Source organism: Gossypium hirsutum, chromosome D02 (genome assembly GCF_007990345.1).
Source record: "Gossypium hirsutum isolate 1008001.06 chromosome D02, Gossypium_hirsutum_v2.1, whole genome shotgun sequence".
Lineage (NCBI taxonomy): Eukaryota > Viridiplantae > Streptophyta > Magnoliopsida > Malvales > Malvaceae > Gossypium > Gossypium hirsutum.
The window spans coordinates 999,036-1,017,648 of record NC_053438.1 but is presented as its reverse complement, the minus strand read 5'-3'; the positions used below and the strand labels follow the sequence as shown (position 1 = coordinate 1,017,648).

At 34.7% G+C, this 18,613-nt stretch overlaps 2 protein-coding genes and 1 pseudogene across 7 annotated transcripts; 2 read left to right on the top strand and 1 right to left on the bottom strand.

Moving 5' to 3' along the window:
- The first annotated feature begins 790 nt into the window (after nt 1-790).
- Nucleotides 791-1,843, top strand: LOC107906109 (uncharacterized; annotated as a pseudogene).
- Nucleotides 1,844-3,496: 1,653 nt separating this feature from the next.
- LOC107902903 (disease resistance protein At4g27190) lies at nt 3,497-13,584 on the bottom strand. 6 transcript variants are annotated; one of them, XM_016829015.2, is made up of 12 exons: nt 13,467-13,584; nt 13,220-13,332; nt 12,592-12,698; nt 11,428-11,571; nt 11,239-11,343; nt 11,004-11,150; nt 10,697-10,750; nt 10,484-10,547; nt 9,997-10,058; nt 9,751-9,862; nt 4,712-8,581; nt 3,497-3,990 (listed from the first exon to the last, which is right to left on the bottom strand). In XM_016829015.2, exons 4-11 carry the CDS (start codon nt 11,506-11,508, stop codon nt 4,809-4,811), a joined length of 4,398 nt encoding a protein of 1,465 aa, XP_016684504.1. In that variant the 5' UTR covers nt 11,509-11,571; nt 12,592-12,698; nt 13,220-13,332; nt 13,467-13,584; the 3' UTR covers nt 3,497-3,990; nt 4,712-4,808. The 6 variants fall into 6 exon arrangements, with proteins under 6 accessions (XP_016684504.1, XP_016684511.1, XP_016684516.1 ...); XM_016829022.2 differs by having other exon boundaries at nt 13,260-13,332; nt 13,467-13,581; XM_016829027.2 differs by lacking the exons at nt 10,484-10,547; nt 10,697-10,750; nt 11,004-11,150; ... (3 more) ...; nt 13,220-13,332; nt 13,467-13,584 and adding an exon at nt 10,142-10,463.
- A 263-nt stretch (nt 13,585-13,847) lies between these two features.
- On the top strand, nt 13,848-17,791 carry LOC107902939 (putative disease resistance protein RGA1). Its single transcript, XM_016829044.2, has 2 exons — nt 13,848-17,035; nt 17,520-17,791. The coding sequence occupies exon 1, from the start codon at nt 13,848-13,850 to the stop codon at nt 16,968-16,970; it is 3,123 nt and encodes a 1,040-aa protein (XP_016684533.1). The 3' UTR covers nt 16,971-17,035; nt 17,520-17,791.
- The last annotated feature ends 822 nt before the right edge of the window (nt 17,792-18,613 follow it).

The following is an 18,613-nucleotide window of genomic DNA, read 5'->3' as shown; positions in this document are numbered from 1 at the left end:
AGTGAAGTTAAAATAATAATAAGATTATATTTCGACCATTCCTCAATTTTATAATTTAATTTTGGCTCTCTACGAAAAAATCTTGACATCACTCTTAAAAATTATACATGTGAATACATCAAATATAAATTCGTATATATAAATATTGTGGATCATAAAATAATTTTAAAATAATATATATATTACAAGCGTAATGACAACTTTAATTGTTAATATTTATATCTTTTATCAAATTGACTTTTATTCCTTTTTTCTAAAGCTAAATTTAGCTCTGGCCTTTTAAAAAGAGTCGAATTAAATTTTTTTTAACGAAAATATTGACTAAAACGTTAATTCTTGGACATGGCAACTTGTATGGCAATTCGTGTGCATTTTATACTAACTCTTTTGAATTTTATACTTTTTATTTTTATAATTTTAAAATTATTTGTTGACGTGACATATAAGTCAAATAATATTATATGAGCATAAAATAAACGTGGACTATCAAGCGGGTTGCAACACCAATATCATCATAAAAACATTTTAATAAACATTTCCGTTAAAAAAATCAATTTGACTCCTTTTTAAAAATAAAAACTAAATTGACAAAAAAAATATAAACTCTGAAGACTAAATTAATATTTCATTTAATTTAGAAATAAATATAAATATTTCTTTTTATATTTGATACCACTCTTAAATTAGAAACAATTTCTATTTAAAAACCCATTTCAACTCATTTTCTTAGAAACAAAAATTTTATTTATAATTTAAATCTTTTTTTATCAAAATAAAAGAAAAAAAATTATTGACACATTATTTTTCAATTATTATTTCCTTTCATTAAGGAAATAATATAATTAAAAAAATTGTTGTTTGCTTAAAAAAAAGAAAAAAAAATCTTCTTCTTCATCAATAATTATGGCTATGGAGATTAGATATCTTGATTGTATATTAGTTCCAATTGGTCTTTTAATAATGACTGTTTATCATCTATGGCTTCTTCATCGTGTTATCAAATACCCTATCAAAACTATCATCGGCATTAATGCAATTAGTCGCCGATTCTGGGTTCATTGCATGATGGAGGTTCGTGGCTGTTCTTCATCATTAATTCGATATATATTTTTTGAATTAATTTGAAATTAAATCCTCGTTTTTTCACAGGATGTACAGCGCAACGGTGTCTTAGCAGTTCAAACGTTACGTAACAACATAATGGCATCAACGGTATTAGCCTCGACGGCGATAACGTTAAGTTCGCTCATCGCGTTGTTAATGACGAGTAACGCCGGCGAGAAATCGGCGATCGATGTCGGAGATTTAAGTCACCGGGTTTTTTCGATCAAGTATTTTGCTATGTTACTTTGTTTTATGGTGGTCTTCTTATTGAATATACAATCTATAAGGTATTATAGCCATGCGAGTATACTTGTTTGTATACCGCCGAAGAAGAAGAGTAGGGAGAACCAGTTCCGCCACTGTCTTACGGCGGATTACGTGGCGACGATTGTGAACCGTGGAAGTTATTTTTGGTCGTTGGATTACGTGGCTTTTATTTCTCTTTGCCTCTTTTTTGTGGATATTTGGACCAATTCCTATGATTTTGTGTTGTTTGGTCCTGGTTTTTTTGCTTTATTTTCTGGATAACAATGTTGAATTTGGTTCGCCGGTTGTGGAAATTTCCGACGACAATCACGGTGGTTCTGAGGATGATACCGAGGTTGGTGTTGTTTACCCCATCGGTTAAATTATGTTGTTAGTCCCTATACTTATTTAAAATTCAAAAATTAGTTCATATACTTTTTCAATTTAAAAATTATAGTCCGACCATCATCATTGTCGGTAGTTTCTATCAAAATTTACCAACTTATCATATTTATTTCCTGTTAATCATATACCAAGTTGACAAATTCTAACAGATCATATTTACAATTTTAATAATTAAACTAATATTTTTAAATAAAAAAATAGGACTTAACTTTTAATTTTTCAAATACAAAAGTTAAATTTTAATTTTCGTTATAGTATAGAAACTAACAACATATTTTAACCAAATATACATACACATTCAGTCAGGAATTTAACGAGTACTGACCAAGATGATTTATGGATGGGTATTATATTTATTAGATAATCCATAAATTTTATTATAGATGAGTTATTTTTTTTATTAAAGGGATATTAGGTTTAAATATGTAAGAGATATTTGTATTTTAATTTTAATTCTTAATTCTTAATTTTAAGTTATTAGTCTATTTAATAAATTTGGAAATTATAGAAAAGGTAGAATGATTCATTTTGCACTTAATATTAATAGTTTTTTTATCAATTTAACCCTTTCTTTTTTAGAATTCAAAAATACATAATAAAAACTCTTTTAAAAAGGTATGTAAAAATTAAAAAAAAAAATAGTTGTTCATATTTTCAAAAAAAAATTCTTTAAGAAATTTGAAAAATTATTTTTGGATTTTTTTAATAATTACAATATGAGTAACAACAAATTTGAATATATTTTAATTTTTTTTCATGGTAATTAATAATATTAGAAATTTTATTACACACGTATGTGAGTGGAAACTACATATTTAAAATATATGTATGCGTTTAAAAATAATATAAAATAAATAATAAAGTGTATAGTTTAAAATTAATAATAACAACACATGCAATATGTACAAAAATAAAATTAGATTATAAAGATTATCGTATAGAATGATAACGAGGCTTTAGGTGGATGGCAAAATTTAATATTTTTGATGTTTTGAGTTTAAATAGCATTATTTGCATATTATCTTAATTTAAAGTTGTTTTTTTTAATTAATTTTTATATAAATATATGAAAATTCAGAAATATCCTATAACAATATAAATTAATTATTTAAAATGAGTTTTTAATAATTTTATTGGTGTTGAGTTAATTCGTGACAGTAATTAAGTGCATATTTAAATTTTGAACCAAAATTTTTAAAAATAATTTTAAAAAACAATGTTAAACTAACATTGTAATCACAAAATCTCATAGATGCAATTCAAAGAGGTGGATTTTCTCTTCCCAGACGTGAAACCTTAGGATGAACCATCTGCTAGTGTCTATGGGCCACGATGCGCTTTGTAAGACTCGTCCCAACCTCGTGACATTAGAATCTAACAATAATGCACATGCAAATACCTACAGAAAAGAAGGAAAGCCTTCGACTTTCGTTAAGTTCTTGATTAGTAGTCATATATATAATTATATATATTATAATTTAGGTTAAATTACTTATGCTTGTATTATAAATACTAAATTAAATTAATCTCTTTATTATTAAATAAATTAATTTAATCTTTATATTATTAAAAAATAAAAAATAAATTCAAATTATAACATAGTTATCATTTTCTATATATTATTGCCTCAACATAGCAATCAAATTTAATCGTATTTAAGTGTGTAATATTTTTCAATTTAATGTTTATTCAACACTAAAATCATTTTTTTTTAAATATTAAACAACCCCATTTTAAAGAATTGAACAAAAGCATGTTCCTTGTATTAAGTTAATTCAAAATGACAACAAATTATATACATGGAAGGCAAAATAATCAGAGAAAGTTCCTAATATAACAAGATCTTTAAACCATAAATTCAGGGCTTCAACATGTCTAGATTGTAAGGGGAACAAAAGATACAAGTTCTTGACCGATACCTTTCCGGAATTCCGATAAATCAACTGTCAACGGATGCAAGTGTTGTTAGTGATGCTGCCATGCTTCCTCTAACACATTACGGGAAATCCATGAGGGAATTGGGAAGGAAGCAGTACTTTTATCTACAATGGTAGTTCCGTTTTCCGGAAATTGTTCCGGAAAAGGCTATTCTAATTGTTTGCATTCGCTATACCAATAGCACTGGTTGTCAATGGACAGCCATTTCCGCCTGTCTCTTTGTTTGCCAGTGTGAGGAGCAGATTTGCTGCCGGAAACTTTGTAGAGAAGGAATTTCAAAGCTCCCCAAGGAGTGACCTAAGAAAGGTGAATTATCAATAATCTTGATTGGAAAGTTATGCATGGAAAAATAAAACAAAGTAGCAAATAAGGCATGCTAAACCATAAAACATTCAACCAACCACAATTTAGATGAAAATAATTGAATAAAAGTACCATGAAGACCCCTATACTAGAAATCGAATTGTATTTTACCCCTCTACTCAAAAATGGACAAATTAATCTTTATACATTAGACTAAAAAGCAAGCTAGTCATTTCGGTTAAAAATTTCATCAATTTGTACGGTTAAAATTTGATGTGGTTGACAGAATAATCAGACAATGACATAACGTGTCACGTAAATCTCATGCTGACATACAATGACCAATTTTTAATAGAAAATGAATAAAATTTTTAATAGAAAGACCAGTTTACCCTTTAACCTAATATACAAAAACTAATTTATCCATTTTTAAGTAGAGGGGCAAAATGCAGTCCACCTCCTAATAGAGGAGCTTTCATGTTACTTTTTACCAAAGAATTGACCAAATAATTACCTTTTTACTATTTGTCGATGTTAAGAGGAACTCAATTTTTGCAAAAATGTGCCGGACATGGATACTATAGGAAAATTGAAGAAGAAATAACGAGGTACTCACTGCTAAGTGATATTCAGCTACTATATAAGCATGCTTGAATTTCAAATAAATATAAATACTTCATAATCCTGGAAAAGAAAAAGGAAAAGGAGACAATACCTCTTCAGCCTTGATTTATTTTCTGCTGGTAAAAATTCTTGATTCTTCCACGTCATTGACTCAAGCGATGAAAACAGCGTCAATTGATACTATCTCCTCATATATCATCCTCAGAAACTAGAGTAAACAAGTCGTTGAAATGTATGCTTAGAGAAGGTTCTTTCCACTGTAATGAATCCCACCAATCCTTCTCACCTTTAATCCCCTTCAGTGTATGTTTCGACTTGGAATCTAAATTGATTTTCTTAAAATTAGGGCAGTTGCATACACTGATATATTTGAATGAGGGCCAAACACCTTCTCGAATGGTTTCTAATGCAGGAAGGTAGTGAAGAGTTAGTCTTTTGAAACTGGAATCCGACATGTGACTCAAATCAGTATCGTCAAGTATAATCTTCTCGATTGCTGTACAATCATCGACTATCAACTCCTCTAGCTTCGAGAAGAAACGAAGCATGGAGCTTTTCAAGACATATTTCAACTTTGGACATGCGTGCACATACAAGATCCGTAGCATGGCGAAGCTTCCTTCAGGAAGAAGGTCGTCGCAGATGTATTCCAAATTCCACAAATAGTGAAGATTCAAGTGCTCTAGACATGGAAATACAACCTCGGTAAATTCCTTATCCTCCAAAACAGCTTTAACTGTGGGACACTCACTTACTATGCAGTGTTTCAACTTATTCATGTTGGCAATCCCGAACTTCGATATGCTGATTACGTCCAGGTGATGATCTAAATAAAAAGCTGAGCAATATGCTAGTACTTTGACGATTGCATCAGGTATCTTCTCACCGTTAACAAATCTCAAGCGCTGGCTTGTTCGATCATAATCAAGCTCCACATATTGTGGAACTCGAGAGACAATACGCTTGATGTCATGGCCAACCACGAAATTATACTCAGTTAAGCATTGATCAATCCAGGCTGCACTTTTTTGAAGGAACAGTTCAAGAAGCTCTACTTCCGGGAAATAAAAAGACAGAGAAGTTAGCCCCGTCAATTTACTTACCTCGTAAATGATGGATTTGACACATTTGTCCCACCGCTCATCTCCCGGGCACACTCTAATCCCTAGTGATTGCAATGCACAGAGCCTCGATATTATCCCACTAGAAATCAAGCCTTGTGGCAATTTAAGATGCTCCCTTCGGTTGATAGATCCATAGAAGCATATATCAAAGTATGTCAAAGACGATAGTTCACCGATCTCATCAGGTAATAAGTTTATCTCAGTGCCTCTAAGATCAAGTACTTGAAGAAGTTTGAGGGATCCAATATCAGAGGGAAGCATAGAAAGGCGTTCACAATGACGAAGGATGAGAGTTTCCAGGCTTACAAGTTTTGAAATTGTTCCTGGCAGAGACTTTATTCGGGTATTTGACAAGTTTAGCACTTTCAAACAAGGCATGCAGTCAAAAAAGGACACGGCTATCACTCTGAGCCTGAAATTTCTTTGAAGAAACAGTGTCAAAAGTCCAGGGCAACTTGGGCTCTCAGGTAAAGCGGACAAATTATTGTCCATCAAAAAGATCATACTAGACTTTCCCCATTCCTCTACTGAAGGTGGTTGGGTCAGTCTTGAACCGCCTCTCAATATGAATTGACAACCATCAGGAATAAACAATCTATTGTTCTCGGGGCTTTCACGTAGTACGAGTGATGAATGGTTTTCTCGGCTCACCGGTTTTGAGTAAGCTCTTAACAGAAATTGACTGTCTTTTTCCTGCAACAAGATGGCCAATGCCAAGTCTCTTATCATATCATGCATTATGATGGAAGAATTGGAAGTAGTTTCTAACAAAAAGGCACGTGTGAGAACAGTAATTATCTCATGGCTCCTCTTATATGCATCAGCCGTATTCCCAGCAATCAAACCTTCTTCGATACAATATGTAACAAATTCAGAAATATTAACCTCCTGATCTTCGGGAAATAAAGCACAATGAAGGAAGCAAGTCTGTATGTCATGAACCTGCAATCGGTCAAAACTGAATTTTAACAATTGGATTATGTCATTTCGGCTTCTTAGATCTCCACAAGGCCCTGAAAATTGCTTGAATGCTTGTTCCCATGCAAAGACATCTTCTTCCCCTGACAGAGCTCTTCCAGTGACAATAACCAGCAGAGGCAGACCTCCACACCTCTCAGCAATAACTCGAGCAAAGGGCAGGATACCTGGTATGTTGACAACTCTACCAACTTGTTCACAGAACAGCTTCCATGCTTCTTCATTAGAAAGAGTTCCAACTTCGATCATATTTATGAAACGCATGTTATTACAAACCTCCAAATTCCTAGTTGCCAGTATTATCGCACTGCCATTTTCCGAGCTAGGATTAGGAATACCAACTGCTTCTAAATCTATACTCTCCCAGACATCATCCAAAACAAGCAAAAACTTCCTACCTTCCAAATATCGGAGCAATTCTTCTCTATTTTCAGATTCAGCCTTGAAATCTGTTGATAATTGCCTTAAAACTTCATCCTGCATCTTCCTTATACTCCAGTATTTTGATACTGTCACCCAAATGATCAAATCAAACATGTCATTTATCTGGGGATGATCAATAAAGGCTTTCAGCACAGTCGTCTTCCCAACCTTTCCAGTGCCACAAACACCAATTCTTCTGACTGTATCATTGCTCAAAAGTTCCAAAATCTTCAACACAGTGCGCTCAACATTTGCCTTGGCATCAGTTTGACTAGGAACCTTAGTCCCCACTTCATCAGGAAGTAGAATTTCCTCTTCCCAAGATGCTACTGGAAGTCTATCTAACGAGAATATCTCTCTTTGGGGAGAGATGAATGCTCCCACTTCAATAGGAGGTTCAACTGATGGGTTGACAGTCTTTAGTGATTTAGGAATTTGACTTGCTGCTGGTAAACTAGTCTCAGATTCTGTTTCATGACTGGAGGAAATTTCTTCAATTTCATTAAGCACGGTCTTAGAAATTTCAGGTCGCTGAGATGGTTTCGTTTCTTCTTCTGCTTCTTCTTCTTCAAAAGAAATAAGTTCAGTTTCTTGTCCAGCAGTTGGCAAGATGTTGGTCTGTGAAGATGATACCTCCTCAGGCTTTGTCTTGAGGTCTACACCATCTGATGGCAACGAAGAGCTTGTAATCAATGAAGATTCTGACCAAAAAGCACCTGAATTACCAGATGAAGGAGCTTCCATGTCAATCATTGATCCAACTGTTGTAGTTGATCCATCTTTGGTCTCCACCTGAGGTAAGGAGAAAAATGACCCCTTTTTTTTGGTCAAATTTCTTGGCTTCTGATCTCCCTCGGCTTTTCTCGATGATGATAGCAATTTCGTACCATATTTAATAAGCAGTATCTCTTTCCCCTTTTCAACTTCCTTCCCCATAGCACGAGATCTCGCGGCTTCTAGATCTTGCACGGGATCTTCAGTTTTGCTCCTCAAGTAAGCATTTGAAGTTCTTTCAGCAAGCCCAAAGCTCTTGCCCTCAATCATTGAAGAACTCCTTGTTCTAGTTGCCCTTTGCAACGGAGAACTCTCCAAGAGACGGGTGATTTCATCAAGCACATTCATCAAATCAGCATGTGGTTGTTTCTTTGAAAATCTCAAGTTATCCGAAATCTTCTCATGAAACTGCAGTAATTCTTTTGCATTAGCTTCAAATTCTCTCACCTTGATCAGCCATTCTCGACATTCTTTTGTTCTCTTTGTCCCAACCATTAATTCTTTGATCATTTCTTCCTTCACTGAATCTCGTAGATCAAACAGATATTCGGTCTTTGGTCTAAGTGACGGATAAATCTTTTTCCGGCGTTTTGCACCAGTGATTTTTTTACACCAGGAAACCACATGTGAAAAAACGGTATCCTGCCTAAAATCCATCTCACCTGCAGAAAATAAACCACCAAATTAAAACCATATAAAGCCATCAACTCTAGTATCAGGCAAAAAGCTGAAATAATTTGTAACTACTCTCACAAGGCCTGTTTCGTTTCAATAAAATGTTCAATTTTCTCTACCTCGGATTCATTACATTAAACTGCGATTAATATAAACCATAAAGTACTATTTTGAAGTTTATTAGGGGATACAAGTTTAAAAACCATTATTTCTAGTTTTATAGAAGATCAGAAACTTTCCAGATAAACAAGATTTGAAAGGTTCATCATTCGGTAAAAAAAGGCAGTCTCAACAAAAAAGATTTACAGAAGAAGATTTCTCCCAAAGGAGTCGGGAATCCTCAACAAAAAAGCCAGCCTCAAGCACTCAAGCTCTTGCCAAAGTTGAGAGCATTTCGTTGAAACAGACCATGTGTGGTGCACACGATCACCTACCAAGGAAATGTAAGAATTTATAGACAATTATGCTACCACTTGGGCTAGGTAGGTTGGGCATTCATCAGAGTCATACTTATTGAGAGGTCAGTTGGCTCCCGGCAGATAACGCCTCGAAGATTTTTCGGTCTCACCTCAACAAAAATTCAATCACTAATGTAAATATTGCTAAGTTCAAGTCTCAAATATGCCAAACTCAAGGCCAAAGATCAAGGGATTATTATATTAACCCTTTTTATAGAATTTAGTTTTATAATATTTTATGATTTATAGTATATATTAATTTAACTTTGCAAAAATTAATATAACACACAAATATATTAGTCATGTTACCATCCCTATAAATATAGAGTTGAAGTAGCATATCATATTCTAAAATAAAAATAAAAATAAACACAGGATAACAGTACTAACTAAAATTTAAAGAATGAAATTATCCAAAATTTGAAACTTTTTTTCATTTGCATATAAATTAAATCAGGAAGAAACATATATATTCACCAATAGTGAAAATTAAGGTTGACATTAGCCCACTATTATAGTTAAAAACGCATTACAAGAACCTCAAAGAAAAAGAAGGGTTAAGTTACATTATACACCCAAGGTCATTGCAAAAACCTTGGTACCTCTACATATAATTCTTACATTACTTGTACTAAAAACCAAAAAAAAAAAAAAAGAATTTATTGAATAAAATCAAAGAGTTTATTGCTAGCTGATACCTTGTTGTATAACTGGGGGTGAGGATGATGAATAATTGATCTCACCACCGGCTGTTTGCGATTTGATATAAGAGCGGGCGACATCTAACATCACCTCTACCTCTTTCTTGTACTGCATCGAAAGCCGGGGAAAATGGTTAAAATTTTGACCTTTAATGTTTACAAAAATGATGAAAAAAAAATGTTTTTGGAAGAATGGGATTCGTGATCGTGATCGGCAAAGAGCATAGTTCAAGATATACCAACCTCGTTGATAGAGCCTGATCTAATTTTCGATTGCATCACACACCATTTCTTGAAATGTGCACCTGCAAAATTTGAGACAATGCTGTCGATACAATTCAGTGATGTTCGGATAGAAAAAAATGAAAAAAATTGAAAACTAAGTTACTTTAATGGGAAAGGATGTGCTTTGGATGTACTTTACTTTCACCATTGTCTGTCGCATGCGCCAACTAAATTTCATATTGGTATAAAATGAAAGACAGTCTTTGGGAAAGAGTTCGACTAGGAGAAGAGCTAATGCTGCCGGAAATATTTGTCAAGAGATGTATCGAAGGGGACACCCTAGAAGCTAGAACTTAAAGACTGATCTGGAAGTCTCAGTTTGAACCCTTAGCAATGACGGGTGGATTTTGCAGGATGGGAGCTAACCTATTGTATTGTTCAAGGACCAATGGATCTTTGTATTAGAAAACGTTTTCAAGAGATGAAAAGCCAACAGAAAACCTACCCACTTTTACATCTAGAATGGACGAATTTTCGCCACTAGTCTCCACACACCATCGGCAATGTACCTGGTACAGCACATAAATAAAACGATGTCCAATACATCTAGTAATTACAAAAGCGGGACATAAATATCACAAGCAAATTTTTCTTCCTAGAAGTTTGAACTTAGAACTGCCACCGGAACTGAAAACATAAATATCCAGCTAATACTTACCTCGAAATAGCTGCCAAATGGAACATCGTGTGCCTGTTGTACAGTTTCAAAAACCTACAAGAAGAGACAAAATTGACTGAATTCAATCAAATGAAACAAACATAAAACCAACAAAAAGAATAGGCCAAAGCATCACAGGAAATGAATTTTTTAACTGAATAGACAAAATTGACTGAATTCAATCAAATGAAACAAACATAAAACCAACAAAAAGAATAGGCCAAAGCATCACAGGAAATGAATTTTTTAACTGAGAGACACAGATCATTAAATAAGAATTGACGGAATGAATAAGAACGAATCATACAAGCTTTTTCTTATCGGGTGATAAAATGGAATGCTGGTACTCTGTCATGGCAGTGTCTGGAGGACACATGGGACTGTTACAAATAGTTCTGAATGTTATCTCTCTCACTAGGCCGTCATATTCATCAGCAGGGTGCCACTGTCCCATCTGAAAATAACAGAGGACAGTTGGTACAAACTTTCAAGACATGTTCAATGGAATAAGCATGGGGAAATACTAAATGATCTTAGCTTACCGAAAGATTTGTATCCTTCCGTACTGCACGATACTCATTAGTAAAACTACAGTCATCAATTAATAACAAATTATAAAACTGCTCTGCAGTGCACGGAAATACATCCTGCAAGAAATATTCATGAATCATAAATATACAAATTCACAACATAGTAAAACTGGAAAAGGCTGGAAAATATAAGATGCATACATTGTGGATGCCAACAAGAACTTCTTCTTTGATAAAAGCTTGTGATTTTTCAGGTTTAGATGCATTATCTTTTGGAGCCATAGCTTGCCTTATACTACCTCTAATAGAGCTGCTGTGTGCACACAACGCTGATTCTGCTTTTTCCTACATACCAAAAAAATAAATCAAATAAAAATTCCTTGAATCAATTTAAAAGGACAAAATTTACACATAAAAACAAGCAAGGGGATCTTTGAAACAAAGGCATTATTATAAACCAAATGGTCTCAGTTTTATCCTACCAGTATATGCATCACCAACAATTATCTAAACAACATTTTATATTCGCTAAATACTGAAATACCTTGAAAAAATTGCTACACCTATATTGGTATGCCCTACAAAAAGGATCTTCCCGTGTAGTGCTCCAATAATCATTACAACAAACTAATTCAACCAAAAAATAATCAGTTAAAATTATATTTTTTTGAAAGTTCAGCAATATTCAACTTACTTGAAGTTCAAACCTTCACATAGTTTTAGTTTATATCCATACATCATTTCTCTAGCTTTTACTTTAAACATAAATTTGTCACCACAAAAGTAAATAGCAATAGCAACAACAAATGAGCTTTTGTTATATTTGAGTTCACAGACATATGTATTCACCCACCACATTCTCATTGGTCCAACCATATAACTTCCTATTCCAGACTCCTGAGTAGATGAAATACATCATTGAGCACCTAACAGGTTCAAAGAGTGCCCCCGAAAAACAATACTTCACCATTTAGAAAAGGAAATCTTATACAATTCAGCTTTCACAATCTCTCCATCCACTTATTCCCAATATGTTCTTGCTTCTTTACATTTTTAGTCCAACTCGATGCATAATCCAACATTTTCCTACTACTTGGCCAAGAAATAACCATTTACTGCACTAACATTTTACAATATCCTGTCATCTTTACCAGCTCCCAGACAATGTCAACAAGATTCTAACAAAATTAATACTAAATGAAAAGTAAATGCCCCTTCTTTGGCAGTAAGAAAAGCTTTCAGCTACCAAATTTTGCTGTTTCTAAGGATGTGAAGAAAACTAAGCTTCTGATCATATCAAAATAATAATAATAATCAAGACTACCAAAATTTAATTCACAGATCATAGAGAAAAGGCAAGAAAACCTTCTTCTCAACTTCCAATATTGTATGGTAGTTCTTTGCTGCACGCTGTAATTCTCTTAATGCATGGTTCCGGTTCCAAAATGATGCAAATTTATACCTGACTCTACCTGAAATAGACAAGAGAAAAATTATAAGCACTCTTTTACTGGTTTCATGCTAAGACCAGACTCTCACTCTTGTAAAGTGAACTAACTCTTCCCAATTAATAATAGAGATCTTTAAAGGAAAGATCTCTGAATGCATAACTGAATGAAGCACTCAAGCTCTTGCCAAAGTCGAGAGGGTTTCGTTGAAACAGACCATGTGTGATGCACACGATCACCTACCAAGGAAATGTAAGAATTTATGGGCAATTATGCTACCACTTGGGCTAGGTAGGTTGGGCTTTCATCAGAGTCATACTCATTGAGAGGTCAGTCGGCTCCCAGCAGATGACACCTCGAAGATTTTTCGGTCTCACAACAAAAATCAATTATTTACATTAATTTTTTGGCTCAAGTGGCTCCATTGTTATTACAACATATAACGTGGATTCAAGCACATTTTCCTCTCATTCAGGGTTAGAGATTATGGATAAAGTAGTTATCTCAAATTGTTTCCATTAACATAAAAAAATTCAATAATTTACCAGACGGATGCAATCAAATTATCTTCCTTGAATTACTGACCGAGAAAAGCTTCAAACAAATCTGATTTTCCACGAAGACTAGGCCGAGGCAAAAATCCCTCTGGAAAAAAAGTCTAAAAAAAAAATCGAAACCAAAGTCAAATATAAGTGAAACTAAACGAATTTAATTTGATTTCAACAATTCAAAAATGAAAAAAAAATTGGGGGGGGAGAGGAAATGATAGATATGGAAAAAGGCAGAACTAACCGTAAAGTTTCAGCTCAAGCCATAAACAACCTCCGGCCGCCGCAATCAGCGAAGTTGGTGAAAACCAGAGCCAACTAAAGGGCTAAATTTTCAAAAGCGTAATTTTGTAGCTTCCGACACGAATAATTGAACTGAAATTTTATTTAACTAGCGTGAAAATATAATATGGTTTGACGATTCTATCCAAAAAGAAAAGTTTAATTACACAAAAGTTCAATTTTAGCTAATAAGAATAGAAAGTGCAGTTTCGTAAATTTACACCTTTATTTAATTTTCGGTAATATTAGTTAATGTAAATATGGAGCTAAATTCAAATTCTTTGGTTTACTGGATATTCCATAGAGGGAATCCAATTCAACTGTAATTTAGAGACAGGGTTTAATGGCGGATTCAATTGTGTCTCCCCTTCTCCAATCGCTTCTCAATAGGTTGGATTCCATTTGCCTTTCAATTGGCGGAGGCCGCGGCGGCGACGAGATCTTGACCAGGTCGCGAAGTGTTGTGGCGGCAGTCAAAGACTTAGCTACAGTGGCGGAGCAGCGGTTTGAAATGGCGGTGGAAATCAAACTGTGGTTGACTGAAGTCAAACGTTTAGCTTACCGATTGAGTTATCTGTTGGATGACTATGAACAGCAAAAACGCAAGGTAAGGAATCAAAAACTAATGAGCTGTTGTTTTGGTTTCTTCACTAAAACTGGAGACTGGCGTCCGATAGCGAATGTGCTCCAGAAGTTGGCCACACTCGCCGGAGAAGGCAATTGGCCACTGGAAAGTAATTGGAGACCAGATCTTTATTTTAGATTGAATTCTGGATCTGGAACTAGCTCTTTAGGTTTAGAACTTGAAATTGTGGGCAGGGATACGGATAGGGATAAGGTGATTAGTTTATTATTGAGCGAGGCCAAGGAGATATGTGGGGTGGTATCCATCGTAGGCGATGGAGGAGTGGGAAAAACAACACTAGCTCGTCTGGTTTACAATGATGAGGCTCTAGGGCGTAATTTCAGGTTCAAATATTGGATTTCTCTTGGAAATGGTCTTCGCTTCAATGTTGAAAGGATTGGGGAAGCAATTTGCTCTAAAAATTTTACGAGCTTGGTTGACTTGATGGATGGCGTTAGAAGGGAACTGCTGAGAAAGAGATTTTTGGTTGTGCTTGATAATTTGTGTATTGAGGAGATGGATCTATGGTTTATGTTAGAAAACTCATTCACTGTGGGTTCTCCTGGATCCACTGTTTTAATCATGACTCGCTCAGTTGAAGTTGCAGAAAGTTTAGATAGCATGCCTTTGTATTACTTGCAGCCTTTGCATGATGCAGATTGTTTGGATATGTTTTGGAAGGTGGCAATGTTACCCAGTGAAGAAAAAGAGGAAAAACAGAATATTGAATTGTTACAAATTAGCAAGATTCTTGTCGCGCATTGTGGGGGGTTGCCTCTTGCTGTCAAGGTACTTGGTGCTTTGTTGCCCTATAATGGAGAAATGGGTGATTGGTTATCTGCTGCTACTCTTGCTTTACTGGAGCTGCAAAAGTATAGTTATACTTCTAATATTTTGCCAGTTCTGCGCCTCAGCTATGATCTTCTACCATCCAATCTGAAACAATGCTTCGCGTATTGTTCAATATTCCCACGAGAATATTGGATCAGTAAGGAAAAATTGTTGCAGTTGTGGAAATCCGAGGGTTTTCTGCAAACAAGTGGCTCATTTTTTGAGGACATAGCAGAGGACTGCTTTATGAAATTGTTGCAACGCTTATTTTTTGAGGACATTGTAAGAGATGAATCTGGCAACATGTTTTGCAGAATGCCTAATGTAGTGTATGATTTTGTGTTGACTGTTAGTTTGGCTACATGCTCAGTTGTGGGACCTGAAGTTGTTTCTAATGAACTTCATCATTGCTCCTTGGTATTTGAATCTGAGCCATCAACACAACTAAGATATTTGTGTAATAAAGAAGACCTGCGGACTTTGCTTTTCATATCGAGTAAATTTGACAGTATCCCCGATACGATATTCTCTAGACTTAACCACCTGCACGTGTTGGACTTTAGCCAAAGCGGCATTTCTGAGTTGCCTGTTTCTCTTGGGGCTTTAAAACACTTGAGGTACCTCGATGCATCTCGCACATATATAAGAAAGATACCAGAAACCATCATTAACTTGAAGTATTTGCAGACAATGGAACTCTCTGAGTGTTACAACCTTGAAGAGTTGCCCAAAACTGTCCCCCAGTTGACAAGTCTGGTAAATCTCGGCGTTTCATCATGCTGCTCTTTGACTTATCTTCCCTCAGGGATTGAAAAGCTGAGGCTTCTTGAGAAGCTGCCAACATGTGTTCTTGGAAAGCAATCTGATAGTGCTAAATTAAATGAGTTGAATGAGCTGGACCTTAAAGAGAGACTAGAGATTAAGAATCTTGAAAATGTGACTAAGGAGGCAGAAGCACAAGGCGCAGAGCTGTTTAAGAAAGTAAGCATTGACTCATTGGAATTATCTTGGGGCCACAGTGGTGTTATGAGTGCTCAAATGTCTGCCAAAATACTAGAATACCTCTACCCACCCCTGAACCTAAGGGATTTTTGTTTAAAAGGATACAAAGGTTCCAGGTTTCCATCATGGATGAACTGGGGTCTTCGGAATCTGTCGAGTATTTCATTAATCAGTTGCAGTTGTCAAACACTTCCACCACTTGGACAGCTACCTTCCCTTAAGTTTCTCTATTTGAAAGGGATGTCTGAAGTGCAGTTACTAGGCCCTGAATTTTATGGGGATGGAGGATTCCCTTGCCTGGAACAGCTTGAAATATATGATATGCCTAACTTGGTGGAATGGATGAGTATAGAAGGATCTTCTGGTCCCTTGTCACTTGAAGTTTTCCCCTGCCTTGACAAACTTGTGGTCAAAGGATGTCATAGGTTGACTGTGTTGCCAGTTATACCAAATCTTAGAAGCTTAGGTCTTTGTGACAGCAATGAGATGCTACTGCACTCAGTAGTCCATCTACCATCGCTTTACTCTTTGGTGGTAGAAAAATTCAAGCTCAAGTTTTTAACCTTTTGCTTTAAAAACTTCTCTATTGAGAAACTGACATTTTACGATTGTGATAATTTGGATCATCTATTTGAGAATAACCAAGCACCTTCCTCTCTTAAGCATTTGAGTATTTTGTACTGTGATAGATTGATGTCATTGTCTTTGGACCTGAGATCACTGACTTCCCTTCAGAGATTTGATGTTATGGAGTGTAAACAACTGAGGGACATTTCCGGTTTGGTGTCCCTTGGTTCTCTTGAGGAATTAAGTATCGTGAGTTGCCCAATGTTGCAATCGCTAACATCAGGCATACCTTACCTTACCAATCTCCAAAGGCTGGTAATCAAAGGATGCCCTGCTTCACAAGGATGCCTGGAAAAGAAGAATGGTTGGGACTGGTCCAAAATTGCACATATCCCATACTTAGAAATAGAACACAAAGAGTTGGTTCTTGAAGATAAGTAAAGACCAAAGAAGCCAAATGTCAACTATTTCTTTTGCAAATCACCTGCAGATCTTTCAACTCGAAGGTAAACTCTTGTTTCAAATACACCTTTATGAAGATGCATACCAACTTCAACTATATCTTTAGATGAAGCCTTTTTTGCATCTCGAATTATGATGTCCTATAGAGGAGATTAGACACAATAGAGGACGTAATGTCCTCTATGTTGTTCGAAAAGAACAGTTTGAGTAAATGCAGATAAAGAAAGCAATTTGTCATTAATATGCCTCTTAGGAACCATTAATAAAAGGATATTTTAAAATATACTGGCAGTAGAGTTTAAAATTTACACTATTGGGTTTATATAGTAGCCACATATATTCTTGGAGTTGTAATCTCGGATTTGGAGCTTTGAAAATTTGGTGCTGGTTTATTTGATTATAATCTTTTCTAAAGTTCATATGAAACCTGCAATTCGTGCATTCAGCTTCAAACCTTTGTGGCAAAATAGCTATCTCTAGCAATTAATGTTTCCATCCATCCCATTCATAGCTGTTTTCCTTATGCAGTGACGGAGCTGTAGGTTAAATCCTGAAATTCATGCGTACAGTTCAAATCTCCGTGGCTGATGGTAGCAGCCCTTTCATTCAGACCTGTTATCGTACGCCGTACTGGAGCAGTGTGTTTTGCGAAGTTCTGCCCTCATCAATGTACATCCCCATTTTGTTGGGTGTTTTTTTTCTTTTTTTGTATGATTCATATTTAGAGTTCATAGTTGTCCCTCCCAACAATGTTATTGAATTTGTGTTCGCTCCTAAGAAGTGCAATATGCCTTACATTATCCCCAACAATTCGTTGGTCATTTCGTTGGTTTATTGATTTGTACTGTAAGTACAAATAAATAGAAATTCTTTTTTGCTCCCAAAAAATAGCAACACTTTGCTACCAGTATTAGCTGTTATCTTTGTTTCTCAGGTCTTCCAGGAATAGATTTGTACCTTCAAAATGAATGGCAGGGAAAGGATCATGGAAATACAGTGAAAAATGCAGGCAAAAGCTGAAAGGTTTGCTGCAGAACAATCTAATTCAATTGTTGTACATTAAATTAAGAAACAAACTGGTCTTTCTGTTAAAAAATCTATCTATTTTTACTGGTAAAAATTAATTTATGTACGTCAACATAATATACACATGAATATCATATATAACTTATCTGGTTATTTTGTCATTTACATTAATATTTGACGGTAAAAATAGATAAAATTTTTAACTGAAAAAATTATTTTTTTCTTTAACTTAACCTATAAAAATTGTTTTTTTTATGTAATAATACCATGATATTTTCTTAAATTAAAAGGATAAACATTAAGGGCACGTTTGGTTCGCTGTATTGGATTAGAGGTGTAATGGAATAGATGTGTAATAGCAAATCAACTGTTTGGTTGAATGTAATGGAATAGAGGCGTAATAGTAAAACTGTGTTTGGTTGAATGTAATAGAGGTGTAATAGCATAATGGAGAAAACTAAAATGACCAGAATACCCTTAGCATAAATTTGTTTTGGTAAATGATTATTGTTATTGTTATTTAAATTTTAATAAGATTATTTATTATCAAAAATAAATTATTTAATCATATTTAAACATAATTATTATTTAATATA